The sequence below is a fragment of the Colletotrichum phormii genome, assembly GCF_030913505.1.
Source record: "Colletotrichum phormii strain CBS 102054 chromosome Unknown BDP81scaffold_6, whole genome shotgun sequence".
Taxonomy (NCBI): domain Eukaryota; kingdom Fungi; phylum Ascomycota; class Sordariomycetes; order Glomerellales; family Glomerellaceae; genus Colletotrichum; species Colletotrichum phormii.
This window is the reverse complement of record NW_026851448.1, coordinates 344,631-363,956: the sequence shown is the minus strand read 5'-3', so window position 1 is coordinate 363,956 and position 19,326 is coordinate 344,631. Positions and strand designations below refer to the sequence as shown.

The 19,326-nt window shown below is 48.8% G+C and overlaps 3 protein-coding genes across 3 annotated transcripts; 2 read left to right on the top strand and 1 right to left on the bottom strand.

The window, feature by feature from the left end:
• Positions 1-9,359: 9,359 nt before the first annotated feature.
• BDP81DRAFT_314111 (fibronectin type III-like domain-containing protein) lies at positions 9,360-9,719 on the top strand (the record flags this gene model as incomplete). The annotated part of the gene is made up of 1 exon (XM_060583964.1): positions 9,360-9,719. A coding segment is annotated over one exon (360 nt), but the record flags the coding sequence as incomplete, so codon positions are not given.
• A 526-nt stretch (positions 9,720-10,245) lies between these two features.
• Positions 10,246-12,226, bottom strand: BDP81DRAFT_422492 (uncharacterized protein). The gene is made up of 2 exons (XM_060589993.1): positions 10,840-12,226; positions 10,246-10,776 (listed from the first exon to the last, which is right to left on the bottom strand). Exons 1-2 carry the CDS (start codon positions 12,047-12,049, stop codon positions 10,358-10,360), a joined length of 1,629 nt encoding a protein of 542 aa, XP_060447298.1. The 5' UTR covers positions 12,050-12,226; the 3' UTR covers positions 10,246-10,357.
• A 1,707-nt stretch (positions 12,227-13,933) lies between these two features.
• Positions 13,934-17,612, top strand: BDP81DRAFT_514015 (uncharacterized protein). Its single transcript, XM_060595829.1, has 2 exons — positions 13,934-14,493; positions 14,602-17,612. Exons 1-2 carry the CDS (start codon positions 13,989-13,991, stop codon positions 17,529-17,531), a joined length of 3,435 nt encoding a protein of 1,144 aa, XP_060447297.1. The 5' UTR covers positions 13,934-13,988; the 3' UTR covers positions 17,532-17,612.
• The last annotated feature ends 1,714 nt before the right edge of the window (positions 17,613-19,326 follow it).

Below are 19,326 nucleotides of genomic sequence, written 5' to 3'. Positions count from 1 at the left end.
TACACCATTAGACGTGGCAGCCCGAGGCCACGAGTTCCCCGGACGCTGAAAACCTAGTAGAATGGGCAGAAGCCGCCAGCCTTGTCCTAATGTCACCTATAGGTGAACCCACGCACAAAGGCGGCAACACCCTAAATTTATGCTGGGCGTCCAGCAACCTCCATGGGGCTTCCACTAGCATAGAAACGTCACTACACACGACATCAGACCACGAATCTCTGCTTACCCGGGTCCCCTTGGCCCTGATCGATTCACCTAGCCAGACCCCGGGAAGGTTTCGGCTCGACACGATAGACGAGGAGCTTTTCCTCGGCATCATTAAACGCAACTTATAACCCATACGCCGTACTATAAGCAACATCTAAGACCCATAGTCTTTAGATCTCCTAGTACAATAGCTTACGGACTGTCTTATTAAAGCACTTACGGCTTCCACAAAGCGCACGCTCGGGAAAGGTACAGGGAGACCATACTGGAGCGAAAGCTGCACACGTAAATACCGAGCCTATACGAGTAAGCGAGCGATATTAGTAAGACTCCGCACAGCCGGAGTAAACTACCAATAGGAAAAAGAGGAGGTTGAAGCTCTAAAACAGGACTTCCTCTACAAGTTTAAACGCTCCAAGGATGCCTTTTGGAAAGATAAGATCTCCTCAGCCTCCTTAAGCAAAGACATATTTGAAATAGTCGGTTGGTATAAAGCCACAGGATCCTTTCAGACCCCGCCACTCCGAGATGTAGACAACCAAGACACGCTTGTCTCATAACCAAAAAAGAAGCGCGACTTATTTACCCGCATCCTCCTTAGAAACGCTGCAATCTCCGAGGACATACTAACAGAAAGCCCAGTCTTATAAAGGCAAGCTACGCTTCCTTTCCCGTAGGTTATGAAGGACGAGGTACGGTCTTCGGTTCTCACCGCGGGAAATACGACTCCTGGGACCGACGGAATCACTACGACTGCTTTGAAAATAGCATGGCTAGTTATCGAGGATATTGTCCTCTTACTTTGTAGCGGGTATATACGCGAGGGTTAGTATCTTACTTGTTTTAAAGAAGTAACTCTCGTGATCCTAGGAAAACCGGGGAAAGAGATAAGACACTCCCGCGCTCCTATAGGCCAATTGCGCTCTTGGCCGTCCTCGGAAAAGGCTTGGAGAGACTCATCGCCAGACGACTTGCCTGGATCGTAGTTAAATATCGTGTTCTGTACGATCAATAGTTTGAAGTACTCCCTCTTCGCTCTTATAACGACCTTATCGCAGCGGCTATCTACGATATCGAGTACGCCTGGTAAAGAGGCCTGGTTACCTCTATGCTTACGCTCGATATAAAAGGGGCTTTTGACGCCATGCTCCTAGGACGACTGGTCCGACGCCTTTGCAAATAAGGATGGCCGGAGAACCTCGTACGCTGGGTCTTAAGTTTTGTTACCGGAAGGAGAGCAAGAATAAGGCTTGATGGGGAGGTAGGAGACGTCTTCGGTCTCGAATACGGACTACTATAAGGCTCACCCGTGTCTCCTATTCTGTTCATACTCTATATTAAACCTCTTTTTAAGCTAGGCATAGCTCGCCTAAGAAGGAAGCGATCTCGTTTTAGCTATGCCGATAACGTCGCTATCTTAGTAAGCTCAATATTATTAGAGAATAACTATAATAGCCTAACTAAGGAATAGAAAGAAACCTTAGGATAGGGCGCGACGGAAGGAATCACTTTTGACCTTAATAAGTCCGAACTAATCTACTTCACTAAGAGACAAAAAGACGGAAACCTATTAATCATAGTAGGTTTGCCGGATGGGAGGTATTATATAATTTAGGCTATTAAAGAAGGCTCTTCTCTACGCTGGCTCGGCGTTCACTTCGACCGTAAACTCATATTCAAGAGTCACGTAAGAAACCTCTCCGTAAAAGCATATTAAGTAATTAATGGACTATGGGGACTAGGGAATACTATCTGGGGCGCGCCTGCATATTTACTTCGTCGAGCGATCACCTCTTATATATTACCCACTTAGTACTATATATCTAAAATATGGTAGCCCGGCAAGAGCCGGATAAAGAATAGACGTACTATCTTAAACGGGGTTGGTAGTCTGCTACACCAACTAGACGCGACGCAAACTAAAGCTATTAGAGCGATGGTCCCCGTATACAGAACTACGCCTGTACCGATCCTACAGCGCGAGGCGGCTCTACCCCCAGCAGAGGTAATACTGGACGCGAAGCTCTACACAGCGTCCACCAGAATCCATCGTCTGGACGAGCGACACCCTCTCCGAACGAGACTCAGGGACAAATCAGGACCAGACTCACGGCTACGACGAATGGCAAGCCTCGTAAGCAAAAATACCGAATACATCGATCCGTTAGAATTCCCCCCTTGGGAGCAACTAGCGGACTGGCAGACAGCCCTCGCCAGGGTCGGCTACGAACCTAATAAGACCAAAGAAGAACAGGCCCTCTCCTTTATAGGCAGGATAGCAACTTTCTCTAAGCGGGATATTATTATCTATACTAACGGGTCCTAGATATCGGACGGCAGTAATACCTCCGCCGGAGCAGGCTGGGTAGGGTACTAAGCTACACGGCAGATCTTCCGCGGATCCGAACTACTCGGCTCCTAAACTGAGGTGTATGACGCGGAGGTATATACTGCGTATTACGGCCTAATGGAAGCTACCCGGGCTCCTACGGCTCGTATGGTAGATAACGTCCATATCTACCTCGATAACCTCGCAGTCGCGGCTAGATTATACTCCTAGAGCATAGGAAGCAGCTAGGCTAGAGTTAGGGCCTTTAATAGGCTCTCTTCCTCCTGGACTCGGAGATAAAGAGAGAGCTGGATAACCCCCGGCAGGGTTTATGTTTGGTAGTGCCCTGGGTATACGGGAGTACTAGGAAATAAAGAAGCGGATGCTCTAGCCAAGGAAGCCTGCAAACTAATCCCAAAATCATAACCACAGCCCTTATTAGCGCACCTAGAAAGGCAAGCTAAAGTAGCTACCTTCCAAGCCTTTGCTAGAAAATGGCTGTCCTAATGCCCTCGGCAATATGCCGGCCTCGAGATAATTCTTCACCCCAAGCCGCCCGAACTCCGCCTCCCTCGGCACTTACTAGGAAGGCTATACGCAGCAAGATCCCATCATGGAGACTTTGCAGCATACTACGAGAGATTCGCTCATCAAGATGCGTTGCTCAACTGCAGCTGTGGGAAACCCAAGACACCAGTCCATTTTCTACTTCTATAAACATAGACGCAAGGCTATACCGCGCTACCTCCGCCAACGTATGGCCAAAGCAAGCATTGATTTCTTATTAGGTTCTACTAAGGGAGCCTCTCTTTTATACGAATAGATAGAGGAGACCAATTTCTTTTCCGAAATTTGCCCGAGTCATTGAACAGGAACGTTAGGTGAAGACGGTAGCCTGTAACATAGTTTAGATTAGCATAGACCATGTCGGCATAGCGCCCGGCACGTCCTTTTGTTACTAGACGTCAAATACATCATCATCATCAACAACAACTTGTCCTCTGCATATATGGTGCGCTGTAGCCGCCGCGAGCCTGCGGGGCAGGCCTTGTTCTTGGTCATGCATGTTGGGTCGTAACACATAACCAAGGCCGCTTAAAAAACCACCGGTAATTAAGCAAACTAGCCCGATGGTCTTATATTACCCGGCCGCTAAGTATAATAACGTATCAAAGCCGGGGCCATTAAAAGGAAAGCAGGCGGTCAGATAAGAAATTTTTTAGATACTTAACCCTATTATAAAGTAGTCTTTAAGCAATAATACTGGTTATAAATAACTTATCTTAGGCCCGGCCCTAGTTAAATGTTACGGCCAGCTAGTCGTAGGGATAGTTTGCAGAAGTTGAAGCTGCGGAACTGGTAACAGTAATCGTAGTCGTGGAATAGTTTCAAGGAAACTATGTCTGTCAATCGTAAGGGCAGGTAAGGCTTCGGTGATCAATCGTAGTCTTGTCAAGGTAGTAGCTGAAAGCGGATGTTAATCCTGATACGAAGTTAATTGCTGAAGAAGCTATGGGAAGTCTGTCCTAGAGCCCGGCTCGAGTCCATCCTATATACAAGTCCTGATCCTGAACATATCCTTTGTTGCCTGGTCACCATGTTCGTTGGTGATCACTAAGTGGATACTGGTGAGCGCTCACTTTGGGTGATCACTGTGATCACCTTATCGTGTGCTCACTTTGGGTGATCACTGTAATCACCTTATCGTGTGCTCACTTTCCTTATCGTCACGTGACTTGTTCCATAGTTCTTCCGTTCCATGAGGAGTCACCTGAGTTCCCGGATTCTCTGCGTATATCAGGTAGATAGCCGCTGCAGGCCTGTGGGGCGGGCCCCCTGGCCTTGTTATGCATGTTGGGTTGTAACATTAAACTAGTACCGTTTTTAGTAGCGGTTTATTAATATACCCCGGGCTATTACAGCACCGGAATATTAATATAAGATAATATATTTCTTAAAGGGTTCTATATAATATTGTTACGCCCGCCGCAACTTGTCACTGTGGGCGCGTAGCTATATAATGCAGAACAAGGGACAATGATGCCGGAGTCATCATTATCGAAGCTTTTGCTTTGTGCCACAGTTGGTTGCCTTGTCCAGCTCGTAACAAATATCTAGTTAGGATTACTAAATCCCAAGGCCCTCGGGAGAATTAAGTTATATCTTACGGTCTGTCAGGCCCATCCCAGTACACTCGTTACAACGATTGTCACACCATGCCTATGAAACAATATGGTCTTACACAAGCATGACTAAGTTTGCCAAGGATATGCCAGTATAAAGGGTCTTCCACTCACTATATAGATAGTCGGGATATTCCCATAGCCACTCGTTCTTCATACTCATCAATACATCCCATTGACCCCCTACCTGATAATCGCTGCCCAACAGTTATGAGCCCAGTTGTCTTTCTGACCACTGGATACTCTGAATAAGCATCACACAGTCAACTACCTCTTTGTCTATTAGCAGCCCAGGCAGGCACCTGGTCAATCCACGGGTATCACAACCGACCTATTGTCTATCGGACAAGATGTCTACCGTACAGACTACTATTCGCCTTAAAAGCCAATCTGACTGGCCAGACTGGTATACCTTCATCAGGATGAATGCCAAATCTAACGGGATATGGCAGTTCTGCAACCCTGACTCTGATGAGGCCTTGACTGCGCCTATCAGACCACAACTGCCAGTCGACCCAAATAGCGACCAAGTTACTCTGTTTGACGCCAACAGCAGAGTATATATCGAGGAGCTTAGGCAGTACGAGCGAAGAACCCAGGCGCTTCAGAAAACCATGAGAGACATCACCACCACTATCGAGCCAACCATGCTCTCCTGGCTAGTGGATGCTGATACTCCAAGAGAAGCCCTGCGAAGCCTGAAGGACAGGTATCAACGATCTCCTCAAGCGGAGAAAAGACTTACCTACAAGACCTATAGAGATCATCTCATAGGATCAAGAGATCAGGCACCCAAGAGTAGATTCAATCTTGTGAGACCAATCTCTCCAAAGCAGTCAGATTGGGCTGTGAAGAGATGAGTGTACCTCATCAACAAACCACCCTTCTCAACGCATTGAAAGGGGTATATCCAGACTTCGTCGCTCCCATGGCTAGGGATACAACCAGGGAAGAAATTGACGACGTTGATCCATCAGAACGGCTGATAGGCAAGAAAATCCTTCAGCATTTGAGAACCTGGCTAGAGGCTGGGCATGGAGATGAAGACTCCAAATCAGGCGGTGCATATGCCACTTGGCAACAGCGTGAAGAGGCCAATCTCCACGGGTTTCAGCCAAGGGCAACACCAACAACGCTTCTTTTGGCCGAAAACCAAAGGATAAGGACAACAGGCCGAAACCCTTTTGTCTATTAGATGGGAAGAAGCACTTTTATCAGGAATGCTTCTATTTGAACCCATACATTCGTCCATCCGGCTGGACTGGAGACACAGCGAAGATCCAGATGGCTCAAGATTTCCTTGCCAACAACCCTAGGCTAAAGGAAAAGATAGAGCAAAGCAGGACCAAGAGCGTCTCTCCAGACCAATTGGCAGAACAGAAGGCCAGCAAGGCCAACTACATACGGGCATCCAGTCCATCAGACTCAGATACTGACTGGTCGGATACCAGCTCAGTGCCAGAAGAACCAAATGGCAGCTGTCAGCACATCGCTCAAGCCAGCGATAACAAACACGCTGTACTTGTTGACAGCGGGGCATCAGATACCCTCACATGGGACAAATCTCGCTTTGCAGATCTAAACCCTGTCAAGAAGACCTTTGACACCCCAAATGGGCCTATTATTGCAACCGCAAAAGGGACCATGATAGTCAATGCAGTAGATGCAATGGGCCAACCTCATCAATTGCGAATCAACAGCGCATATTTAGTACCAGACGCTCCAACTACCCTGATCAGTACCATCAGATTAGAGGAGCAAGGACTTTGGTTCTCGGCAAGGCAACGATGCCTTGAAGACAATCAGGGCAGTCCTCAATTTCAAATCTGGATACTAGAATCACAGTATCATCTCGAGCCTCCTGACGGCCAAGGGGCAGTCTATTTCTCATCCTCTTCTCAGCCTCGAGCAACCAGCAAGGAGAACGCCAAACTGTGGCACGAACGACTCAGCCACGCAAATAAGGCGGCTCTTCAACACCTATCCAAGGCATCCTCAGATGCAGGAATAGAGGGTCTTCTGATAGAGGACTGCGAGACATGTAGACAGGCCAAAGCAATGAGGAGCATCTCAAGACGTCAACCAATTTACAAAACCACTTACCCATTCGAGAGGATCAACATTGACTTCTTTCTGATGGAGGAAGCGTACAATGGGGCGAAAGTCAGTATTATCGCCACATGCCCATACACCAAGCTGAAGCTCCAGAGAGCACTTCCACATCGACGACTTCTTGGCCTCCGATTTATCAAGCAACTAGTCAAGTTTCTCTCAGTGCAATACGATATTGTTGTACGATTTTTACGGCTTGATGGGGATGTGTCTCTACAGACCAACATAGAGGACTACACCTCCGAGGAAGGGATCATTCTGGAGAGAACAGCACCATACACATCAGCACAAAACGGCCAAGCCGAGAGAGCTGGGGAGTTATATTTGCTGCAGCAAGAGCTCTCTGTATACAGTCAAACTTTCCCCCACAACTCTGGCCAGAGACAACAGCGGCAGCCGTCTATCTTGGCAACCGAACTCCAAGAAGGAAGATCAACTGGATGACACCAGAAGGAAAGACGAATGCGTGGCTGAATGCCAACAAGGGTACAAAGCGCCCAGAACTATCATCGCTTAGCCATCTCAAGAGATATGGTTGCAGAGCCTATCCTCTGACCAAAAACTACATGGCTGGCCGCCAAAAGTCAGCCAAGATGGCACCTAGAGCTCATATTGGCTATCTCTGTGGATATGATAGCTCGAACATCTATCGCATATGGGTCCCTACTCTGAATCAGGTTTTCAGATCCAGAGACGTGTCATTTGACGAATCAGTTGTCTACAATCCTTCAGAAGTCCAGCAACTTGATGCCGTACAGATAAGAGAGCAGACAGGGCATCTAGACCTGTTGGAACTCCATGACGATATTGATCACGATATCGAATCCATTCTAGAGGATTTCGCGCCCCAGATACCTATGCAACTCATCCGTCAGACCGCCAAAGTTCTATTTTCGCTCCAGATAATAGTCTTCCAACTCTACCTTGTCTTAGGGAAGAAGTGACGCTAGGTAACCGCCTATCCAGCCAGCCTGGCAGTTCTGTAAGAGGAACAGAAACCAGCCTCGATATCTCTTCGGCTGGGGGGGTGATGTCTAGTAGCCCTCCACTTCCATCTTCATCGTCAGCCATTACTTCAGACGAAGTAATCCATGACACCATCTATGTCAACACAGAAGAGACAGTGTCTCAACAAGAAGAAAATCAACCCTTACATAGGGACCATCAGATCGAACCTGGGTGGGTGGAAGGCTCCCCTCGACCAGAAGGTTCATCACCAACCCAATCAGCGACTTCACCAACTCCAACGAGTGGAGATGGTAGCAATACTTCCAACAATAACACTTTGGAAGGTGTAGGTCAACAGCCCCTCAGCAACGTTATCAAAAGACGCCAGAAATACGACAAAAGTGAAGGGGTTGACTCTTCCAACATCCTGAAATCCCCGAGGCGACGGAAACCAAGTAAAGAGGCAGCAGGCTCTGAATCGAGAGGTCTCTATCAGAAGCAGTATATCGCCTACATATCCGCCAACACAAGCGCACTCCATAGCGCAACGATGGATGCGACAAGAAAGATGCACAAGAGAGATCTTCCTCCAACTCCCAGAAACTGGAGAGAGGCTCAAAAGCACCCCTTCTTCAAGGAATGGAAAGCTGCTTGTGAATCTGAGCTAAAACACCATTGGGATATCGCCACATGGAAGAGAGTTCAGATCTGCAACGTCGATAAGGAAAAACACTTTATTATCCCCTTATTATGGGTGTTCACTTATAAGTTCGACAAGCACGGCTATCTTCACAAGTTCAAAGCAAGGATTTGTGTCCAAGGCAATCTTCAACCGCCGAACGATCTCGACACTTCAGCATCAACTCTTGCTGCCAGAACCTTCAGAACCATGATGGCCCTTGGAGCCAGGTTTGGACTTCGTTTCTGGCAAAAAGATGCAGTCAATGCGTTCACAAACGCCTGGCTAGATGAGGTGATGGCAACCATAAGGTTAATGGAGAATCTCCAGATTCAACCAGACGGTTTCCCTACTATTTACTGCGACAACAGTCAAACTCTTCGTCTTCTGACAGATGAAAAGCCTCACAGAACCTCCAGGCTGAAACATATCGATATACAGAATTTGTGGGCTCGCCAAGTCTGTCGGAAAGGAGACATCACTTTCAAGTGGATGGATACCAATAGCACTATCGCTGATGGTCTAACCAAACCACTGAACGCACAAAAACACCGAGAATTCGTTCGTCAACTTCGTCTTGTTAACATCACACACCTGCTGGGCCAGGAAGAAGTGTGAATAGCTTCAAGCAAAGACTTGAACCTAGGGGGGTGTGTCAGGCCCATCCCAGTACACTCGTTACAACGATTGTCACACCATGCCTATGAAACAATATGGTCTTACACAAGCATGACTAAGTTTGCCAAGGATATGCCAGTATAAAGGGTCTTCCACTCACTATATAGATAGTCGGGATATTCCCATAGCCACTCGTTCTTCATACTCATCAATACATCCCATTGACCCCCTACCTGATAATCGCTGCCCAACACGGTCAATCCCTAGGAATATACCCTACGAGTTCGGATTCGGTCTCAGCTACACAACTTTTGAGCTGGAACCAGAGCTCTCAGTCAAGGCCTTGACAGCAAAGATGACCCCTTTGGCTCGCACTGGCAATGAGTCCTCCGTACCCCTGAGCGACCTCTTCATCCCCGTGGCGAACGCAACAATCCGAGTGACTAACACCGGTGATCGAAGCGGCGCAACCGTTTTTCAGCTCTACATGTCACTTCCCACTGATTCAGCTCCCTCTGGTACGCCTATCAAGGTCCTTCGAGGTTTCTCAAAGGTTGAGCTGGGCCCAGGCGAGACCCGCCAGGTTGCTTTCGAATTGAACCACCGAGACTTCAGCTACTGGGACACTGATATTCAGACTTGACGCGTTCCCGCGGCACAGGTCCAGCTTGACGTGGGTTTCAGTTCGAGGAACCCTGCGAAATCGGTCAAATTTTCGATGCTGTGAAGTGTCAGAAAGTTAGTCATCACCTACCAAGGTCCCTTTTCAGGACCGAAAAGCTTTCTTTGGAGGCATCTCGTGAATAGAGTTCTCTTCTTGCATGTATAATTCATTACGCTTACTCTCAGTGACCTTTTGAGAATAGCCTTGATGCCGGCTACACTGAGAAAATACACCTTATGGATAGAGCTTCGGGGAAACCTTCTATAACAGACAGGTCGAATTGAAACCATTCAAATTTCCAAGATAGTTCTAGAATTTGAATATCAGCGATTCGCCTTGATCTGTTTGTAATATAGTATGCGGAAGCAGGTGTGGCACTCGCTTCGCTAGCATGTTACTGCCTGCTCGCAGTGTAGACGATCGAGCTGATCGATAAGACGGGTAAGAATGTGTCAGTCATATCGTCAGGAAATTGGGTAGTACGAAGTTAGAATATTCATTGTGATGAGAATTGATAAGAATTGCTTGATGATGTTGCAATTGGGCAGATGCTGACACAGGAGAAAGATTCAGCTCATATCATACGACTCTCACCTAAGTACGCGACGCTCAACTGACTACCCTAGTTCCACATACTCCCATTTCGCTGCGCATTCCTGCATAATATCCAACTCAAACGCTGGTCCATTCTCGAGATCAGCAAGAACCAAAATGACCAGGCTGGCCTGTGCAAAAGTGGCTTTGATCTGGTTGATAATACAGAAGTCCATCACGCTCATTTCGCCTCTCCCCACCCATTCGTTCCAGTTATCCAATATTCTACACAGAGACTTAGCAAAGTCTTGTTCAGTTACCATGCGAAATAGGATAGTCTTTGTAGCTTCCTCCATGGACTGCGTGGCTGGGATGTGACCTCGGGATCGCAACCAATCGATGGTGGCCTCTTGAAGCTCTGGGCCTTTCATAGCAGTCGTGTTTACAACATTTTCTATGCGTTTAATCTGGCTATCAAATTCCGCCCGGCTCTTTTTGCGTACTGATTTATCAATTAGCTGCTGCATCCAAAAACCACTTTCTATAGCCTGGATGTAATACTGACTGTTCATTTCTCTCTCTTTCCAAATGTAGGTATCTGTTACTGGTGGATGTATTTCTCCTTCCTGTCCACCCCCTTCTGGTTTGAGGTATTTGCGGGTAATCATGAATGGTATTTCTTCGCCTCCTTTGCCATACAGTGATCTAATAACGCCTTCCGGAATAAAAGCTGTCTTAGCGAGCCGTCGTATGTTGATTGGGACTCTGTACTCCAAAATCGGAGTTGAACTTCGCGCATACAGTACCATCGCACAACTGGCGAACCAAACCCCCTGGTGGTGTCTGAGACCATTTCCGATTCGCAAATGTTCGATGTTGAACGAGTCCCAATTCCTGGAGCTTGGGTATACAGCTACCAACCCATCGACCGTCACGTCGCACATTATTGAGCCAGCATCGCTCGCTACTTCATCCTCTGTCTCCCGGCTTTTTTGATCCAGTTGATTGTGACACGGAAGAGTGATAGATCCATGCGTAGTAAATCTCACTGGCTCGTCCCTGAGGAAAGATGACCAGTCACTCCTCGGACCGGACCGAACGAGCTCAAGGGAAATTGAGCTTTCGGAGTCATGATAGGAGGCTACCTGAAGTATCAAGGTTGACTTTTGCGGAGTGTCACTCAGAGTCATCAAGTGACGTCCTCTCACCCAAAGTGGACTTTCTTGAAGCTCAGACCACCCCGTTGTGTCGACTGTCCCGCGAGCCGACTGGTAAAGTCGGAGGATCAGATCCCAGAAGCGTATCTGAGCCCGAGGTTGTCGAAGATTGTCTCCAGGTTGTGTTCTTTGGGTTTTCGTCCCGATTTGGTGCCCTTTCCATTCCAAGAATGACCAACTACCTCCAGGGATATCACTGTGTTTTATCGGAGGAAGGCATTCTTCTCTCGATGTCGATGTCGTAGAGCTCAGATTTCTTAGGCGAATGTTGTTATTCGAAGCGATTGATTGATTTTCTGTGGCACCATCACTGAGTTGTGGCTGTGGCGATTGAATTCGGTACCAGGGGAACTCGACCTCAACAATACGATTGAAAATATCTGAGCGCAGTGGTGGAGAGATCCCGTTACGACGCAGCACCCGCTTGATCTTTTGCAGATGTATCAGAGTGGCAACCACATTGTAAATAATTGGGAGCAAACCAATGACTGTCAGCGGAACGCCAATGTATGTGATAAGATCGGAGGCTGAAGGCAGACCAGAATCCTCAGAGGACATCTCGATGAAATGGATGCGGCTCCTGTGAACAACCGACAAACTTGAGCCAGGGAAGCAGAGGGTGTAAGCCCGGGCTATCAAATGGATCCAATGAAAGCCAAGCCGGGTTCAGCAATCGAATCCCCGGCCGGGATGTGACGACTCGCAAATTCGTTGATGTGATGGCAAATGTTAGCGCCAACCAGCCGTGCCAGCCTGCCGCAAGTTGGGTCCTACAAACACATCGTTACCCTGGAACTGGAGAATTGATTGTATTGGATTCAGCCTGTGTAACGACGTGAATTTGCTCGACTTATGTTGGACAGTTGGACTGCTGCAGAGAAATCAGACATCCAATCGGGCGGCCGCGATTATCATCGTTAGATTTCATACCAAGCCTGGATGCATGGCATGCGTATTTTGAAACCAATAAAACATGCAATCGACCGAAAATAGTACGTATGCCGATGTTGATTCCCAAATCCGGTAAAGCCGCACAGGCGCCGGATCCCAACATCCTGACACCTACGCATTCGTGTTGTAGCTTCAGTAAGGTACAAACATGAGATCCCAGCCTCTACATCACCTTCGCACTACTTCCACTATTTCGTCTCTACTATTGCCTTCGGCCTTTTTCACGATCGACATCCATTCTGATCTATTCTTGGTACCTTGACCATAATTTGATGACAATGATATCTACACCTCTCATGAGTCCTACTACACACAACGGTTGGCATTTCTATCTTCTGCGCAGCCTTTTCCTCGTTGGAACACTAGCATATTTCGTTAGATGGTATTTGCGATATCGGAAAGTTAAGCAGGAGGAAGAAGCTATCGCAGCTCGACACGGCTGCAAGCCGGTACAGGCAACTCTACCATACAGATGGCCTTTTGCGCTTGACCTTCTGAAGCGCCAGTATGATGCATTGCCCAGCGGCCGATTGCTAGAGTTCCAGACACGCTACCTGAATATTGCGTCGACTCTACGGATTGACATTCTTGGAGAAGGCTACATCATCACCGGCCCTGTTAACATCGAAGCCATCTTGAGCACTCTTTTTGAGGACTTCGGCCTAGGTTCTCGCCGAATAGGGCTCATGCCCCTGCTAGGTGAAGGCATGTTGGTATTCCTTTCACAGGGAAGTTGGTTCGAACCGTAGGGTCCTGTGGGTGACGAAGTATCAATATCTCTGTATTGATTGATTCTGCGTAAGGAGTAGAAGGGAGATTCCAACCAGAGGTTGGGTGGGTAGTCGAGGTCTAAGTGTACCCCCTCGAGGTGGCCCATGCTCTGCCCCTACTCGCGGCCGAATTGGACTTCCAATCCGACAGGCATCTTCACCCAAGACGGACCTGCTTGGTGCCACTCTCGGGAGCTATTGCGCCGCCAATTCTCCCGCAACTGAAACCTAGCCAAAGGAGGATTTTGGTACTTCATGTTAGGTACCTTGCATCTGATTGATGAATGGTTAGATGAACAACCCAGTTGAGTAGGAGTGACAATTGCCCCCGTCGCCCGAGACGCGGATCGGTGTTCACAACCAGGCGGCTAACCACCCAACCAGGTTTGTAGCCGGGGCATCATCTCACGCTTCTTGTAACCTAAGTAGGTGACGGTTACAACGTTCAAGGTGATCATTTCTGCATTTCTTGATCTTTTGGGCCTTGGATGGTCGAGCTGTGTAACCGAGGGGTCTTCCAATTTGTCACACTGTCGGAGAATGCTATCTGACGTGGATGTCAGGTTGGGACAAACTGTACTCCGCGGCAGCCTCCTTCTCGCTCGGCTTATCGAAAGCGTCATCTATTTTTAGTAGAACTTCGTCGGTTGCCCCTCTGGTACCGAGCCTCCCAGACCTGGTGAATGCATGACCGAGGCTCTCCAATCTCCCAGGTCAAGGCCACCTCCAGATATTTCATTTAGTCTATCTCCCTTCAGCCCGCTCACTGTCTGCAAATGATTTTGACCAAGAGTTTCAGTTACATCAAGATGACTGAGGACGAATATTCCTTTTCTTCGTTTGTCACGACTATGTTGTCGGCGGGCCCAGCCGCCACCTCTGTCGCTTCTGCCGATGGTTATCCGATCCAGCCTGATGTTGACTTTGGCATCGTGCAACTACACAGGACCCTAGAGAAGATCTTGAGTTATTTGTTCGACATTAAAGACCACTGGTCGGATGAGTCCTTGCGAGGCGAGTCCTACGGATTAGAGAGAGCAGCCCACTTGCTCTCTGGCGAGTGTGAGAAGCTTCAACCCCTTCAGTACGATACTTATGGCCACTATACCTACGGTCAGCTAGCCATCTGGGAGGTAGTTCGCACTCTAGTCAATCGCTGCCTGGACGAAGCTGCCAGTCCCTTGAAGGGCTATCTCCATCAATCGATCAACCACGATGAGCCACAGCCCCGCAGCGGCAGTCGGTTTCTCCGTCTACTACAGCAGTACGAAAGCATGATTCGTATGTTGGAAAGCCACAGGAAACTCTTGTCTGCACTGCGGACTGCACTCGAACTCGCAAAAAGCACCCATGAAATAAAGAAGGCTCGTCAATAGAACAAATCACAAGACTCAGACCACACCCGGAATTACTTACAAAACGCCGAGTTCAAGGCCTACGAAGCAGCAGCTCTTCTCAAGAGACAAACGGAACAGTTCCGCTCACAGGAGAATCCTGATGTCAAGAAAGTGATTGAAGCGACAGAAAAGGTACGCAAGGGCTGGCGTTTGCTATCGAGAAACGTGCATTTCACAGAACGAGCACCAGGTAACAATCACTTTGTTGGGCAACGGGAGCAGCTAGAGGAGATCAGGAAGGCTTTCGAGCAACCTGATACGCCCGTATCTACTCAGAAGCGCTTCGTTCTTCAGGGCTTGCCGGGGTCTGGAAAGTCAGAGATGGCTCTCAAGTTTGCTACCGAGCATCGAGGCCAGTTTTGGGGTGTGTTTTGGATCGATGCCAGCAGCAAGACCAATGCAAAGGCATCATATATCGAGATGACCAAAGTTTTTGGCGTGAACTCGACTGAGCAAGCAGCAAAACATCACTTGAGCACCCGGCATCCTTATTATCCATGGCTTCTAATCATCGACAATGCCGATGACGACAAAATTTCGCTCGATGAGCTGGCGCCATCTGGGAACAGCGGCTATGTGCTCGTCACCACACGGAATCCCGAGAAGATTATTTTTGGTACAGCTGGTCGGAAGTACATCGAGCTGAGTTCTATGCAAAAGGACGATGCCAATGAGTTGCTCCTTGCCGCCGCGGATTACAAGAAGAAGAACTACAGTCAAGGAGTTTTGAAAGAGGTTGCAAACATATGCCACCAGCTTCATTACCTTCCCCTAGCGCTTGTGCACGCAGGAAAGGCTATTCGCCATCACGCCTTGAAAATGCGGGATTACATGGTCTATTTTAGGAAGGAAGCCAACATTATCCGCGAACGGTGGAGGCAGCGCCGCTTACACCAAGACCTCGACCCTCAAAGTGGTTCATTGGAATCCAAAACCTTTGATGACAACGACATGTCTGTCTTTGCCAGCTTTGAGCTCTTAACTTTCAGTCAACTCAATCGGTCCAATGACGAAAGTTTCACTGATGCTATCCAGCTTCTTCAAATCTTTTCATTCATGGACCCCCTGAACATCAAAGTTGAGTTCTTGGTACAAGCGGCTCTGAACCCGTTTCTAGAAGTCATCGAAAGAAGAGAGAGCCAGAAGCAGGAGAGCGAAATTATACAACGCCTTGGCCTCAAGAGCCGTGCTTCTTGGGCAGAAGTTGTACAGCGAGTCATCCAAACCGCGTCTAACCTCTCTGTTTTGCCGCCTCTTTTGCCGGAGGCTTTGAAGAATCCGCAAAATATGAACGTGGACGACTTGAGAGGCCAAGTTGAGCATCGTGTTAACAGCGCTCTGCGCATCTTGGTGTCTCGATCGCTTATTACGAGAGCGACAAGAGACAACAGACAGACCAAGGATGGCGAAATAGCCAACGCTGGCGATGAAAACGAAGAGGAAGATTCCGTTGTCGGATACTATATGCATCCTCTTGTACATGAGTGGATTCGCGAACGACCGAGCCTCTCAGTTGCCCAGCAAGCTCTATTTTGCCAATATGCATTGACCGTTCTTTCGAACTCAGTCCGCATAGTGGGCGGGAACGATGTTGCGGATACGGTGTTCCGGAGTGCCTTGAAGCCGCATATCGAAATGGCCCTGAAACTCTCGGAACCGATCAAAGAACGAATGGAGACGAATCTGGCACGCGGGGAAACCGACTGGTGGTACAAAAGATGGACACGACGGGCAACACAGCTGTTGTCTGGGCCATGGGAGGGCCAGATGCAGATGAGCCAAAATGCTAGATTTGGCAAGGTATTTCTGGAGTGTGGTGCCTTTGAAAAAGGGGAAGGCCTATTGTCTATTGTGCACGATTATCTCATACAGCGCCTAGGACCTGATCACCAACTTGCGAACCTTGCCAAGTTGGGGCTGGCTAAAGCATTGCTCCTCCAGACACGACGGAAAGCATCTACCGAATTGCTGCGGCAAGTGTACTCTTCACGTCGCAAGACATTAGGAGAGAAGCACCCTCAAACATTGGAGATCACGGCAGAGCTTGCCGACAGCGTGCTGGCTTTGGGCCGGATCTCGGAGTCCTTTGATCTTTGCAAGCAGGCCCTCGCCGGCCTCGAGCAAGCTTATGGACCCCACCACCGAAAAACTATTCACTGTGCCCATCTAATCGGGCATGTTCATTTCTTCTACAACGATTTTGAGGCATCTGTGTCACAACACCGCAAGGTTGCGCGCCTCGTCGAGCGGAATGCCAACGAGAAGCTGAGGGATGGAGTTGTCTCTGAGATAGAGACGCTCATGTATCAGGAGCATCTCGCCGGTGCTTTGATGACCGTTTCTCGGGGCAAACCAGAGTCAGATCGTGAGAAGTACTTGGCCGAAGCAGACAAGCTGAGTGGAAATGTTGTCGAACGGCGTCAACGCATATTTGGCCAATTCCATCCATTGACCCTCTACGGGCGAGCCCAACGGGGCCGAATCCTAGCCACTCGTTCTCATCAGGATCCAGATAAACTGGCCGAGATCGCTAAGATGATGTTAGAGACACTTAAGATAGCGCAGAGTGATCTCGGAGATAGTCATCTCGGCGTCTTGGCTGGTCAAAAGTGGTATGCTGAGGTATTGATACTGCAGGGCCGCTTGAACGAGGCGGAAAATTACTTGCGCAAGGCTTGTGACAAAGACAAATACTCCGATGCTAGTGATATCGATGGTGAACATCCGGACAGGATATGGCACGTTTGGGAACTCGTACAACTCCTCCAGCGCAAGGGAAACTTGACAGAGGCATTGGAGCTGTGTCGAGAGCTTCAGGCCAACATTCAGACTGTTGGTGGACATGGATTAGGCCCCCGCCATCGGTTCAATAAGCGGCTACTTCAAAGAATCGAAATGTTAGAGGCGCAACTAGGAGCATGAGGGTTTTGCATGTCCAGAGTGACATCAGCAGCCATGAACGACAAGGCATGCAATAATCGAGGTTGGGGAGATAGCCTAAGATAGACTAGGTATTACTTAGCAATGGACGGCGTGGTTCATTGTTATTTGGTGCCAGAGACGTGATCCGTCATTCTTCGGCGTGTCTCTTTCAATATGCGGTTGATTGTTAGATCAAATGTAATGGACCAAGTAACATCACTTGTAGCGGTTGTGGAGAGGTCATAGCCAGCCTCTTTGGTGGACATGGTAATGATGAGGCAGGCATTAACACACGTCAGCAAGGCACCCGATCTGTTGAACTGAGGTCAATAAAGCAGCTCAAGTTCTCTTAGAGTAAGGTACTTCAGTTAACGACGAATCTTCGCCGTCCCTATATGCGACCTTCATCCAATGCAGCCTGTTTTCTTCGGCATACCAACAGTCATGGCCGATTTCGACACTTTTGGTGAGACTGTCTAAGTCATTGAGATCCAAACATGGACGTACAAGCCCAATCATCGTGCAAGGGGGGCCAGCCACAATCTGAACTGGAATTCTCGACTGGATCAGGCAGTAAATCGGAGATAATGCCTTGTCTTCAATTCAGAAACACGTTTGAAGTAGACTCTTTCGTCTTCTGCTGGGTCAATTTTCCTCGTGGTCGCACAACGTTCCCGTAGAAGATGATATGGCTTGGCAGTCAATTTCAAAGCCTTCATGTTCCCCTTCGACTGCCATCGCAAAAGCGCCTACTTCGAATAGTCACAAGCTTAAAACCCCAGAAGTTCCCTCTGTATCGTTTTCGTTTGTTCCTGCCGTATCCTACAAGCTTTGTGGCCGACTCTTGCAACAATGGGTGGATACCTTTCCAAAGCGCCCTACTCGTATCGAAACTGCGGTCCCCAGCCAGCTCGCAAGCGGCCTTACTGGAGATAGTCGACGCTCAGCAGGCAAGGGATATCAAATGCCACTGGACGCCCGGACACACCGGGATACCTGGAAACGAATTAGCTGATAAGCTCGCCAAGGAGGGAGCCGCACTCTCGCTGCCATACCCCCTACCGCAGGCCTCCTACGCTGGAATAGCGAAGATAGCTCGCGCTAGAGCCCGCGGACACCACTCGAGGTGGTGGCACACATCTAAGCAGAAGCTCAAGTTTGGCTACAGGAACACTGACGCCGCCCTCTATTGCCCACCGGAGTTGGACCTACCTCGCCCACTGTTGCACTACCTGCTCGCTGCCCGCTCTGGCCATGGCCACTTCTTCGCCTATCACAGGCAATTTCAGCACGATGGGGACTTCAAATGTAACTGCGGACGGAAATTATCACCTACCCGTCCAGTATACTGCGTAAAGAACCGCCGTACGGCGGCGCTGTGGCCGATCACCGGGCCCAAAAAGGACCCGGGCCCCTTACCGCCCCCGAAGGGCCAGGCTGAAGCCTATTGGTACGCCCTGATCAGAGATCCGGGTGCCTTTGAGAAGTTCGAGCGCTTGACGCGGAACTTCGAAACGCACTCCCTGTGAGGGGATAGCGAGCCCGAGATACCACGCCTCACACTTATATCTCTTGGGCCATATCCCTACCTCCACCCTCCCTCTCCCTCTCACTCCTTTATTTTTCCCGATCTACTCGAGATAATACTGGAAAACAGGAAAATGCACTCGTGGGTAATTACGCCCGCGAGGGCCGGCCTTTTCGTTATAGCCCGTCGTCTGTGGACGATGTAGGGCTACTCAAGGCCCATTCGCTTCTGCCGAGTCAGGAAACCCCTGCTGGCGTGCTTTTTTGG

Excerpts from the sequence above, each read along its gene's own strand:
- BDP81DRAFT_422492 (XM_060589993.1), bottom strand. The coding sequence starts at position 12,049 with ATGTCCTCTGAGGATTCTGGTCTGCCTTCAGCCTCCGATCTTATCACA. Across the intron at positions 10,777-10,839 it reads GAAAGAGAGAGAAATGAACA|TACGCAAAAAGAGCCGGGCG; the intron begins GTCAGTATTACA and ends TTGATAAATCAG.
- BDP81DRAFT_514015 (XM_060595829.1), top strand. The coding sequence starts at position 13,989 with ATGATTTTGACCAAGAGTTTCAGTTACATCAAGATGACTGAGGACGAA. Across the intron at positions 14,494-14,601 it reads GCAGTACGAAAGCATGATTC|ACTCAGACCACACCCGGAAT; the intron begins GTATGTTGGAAA and ends ACAAATCACAAG.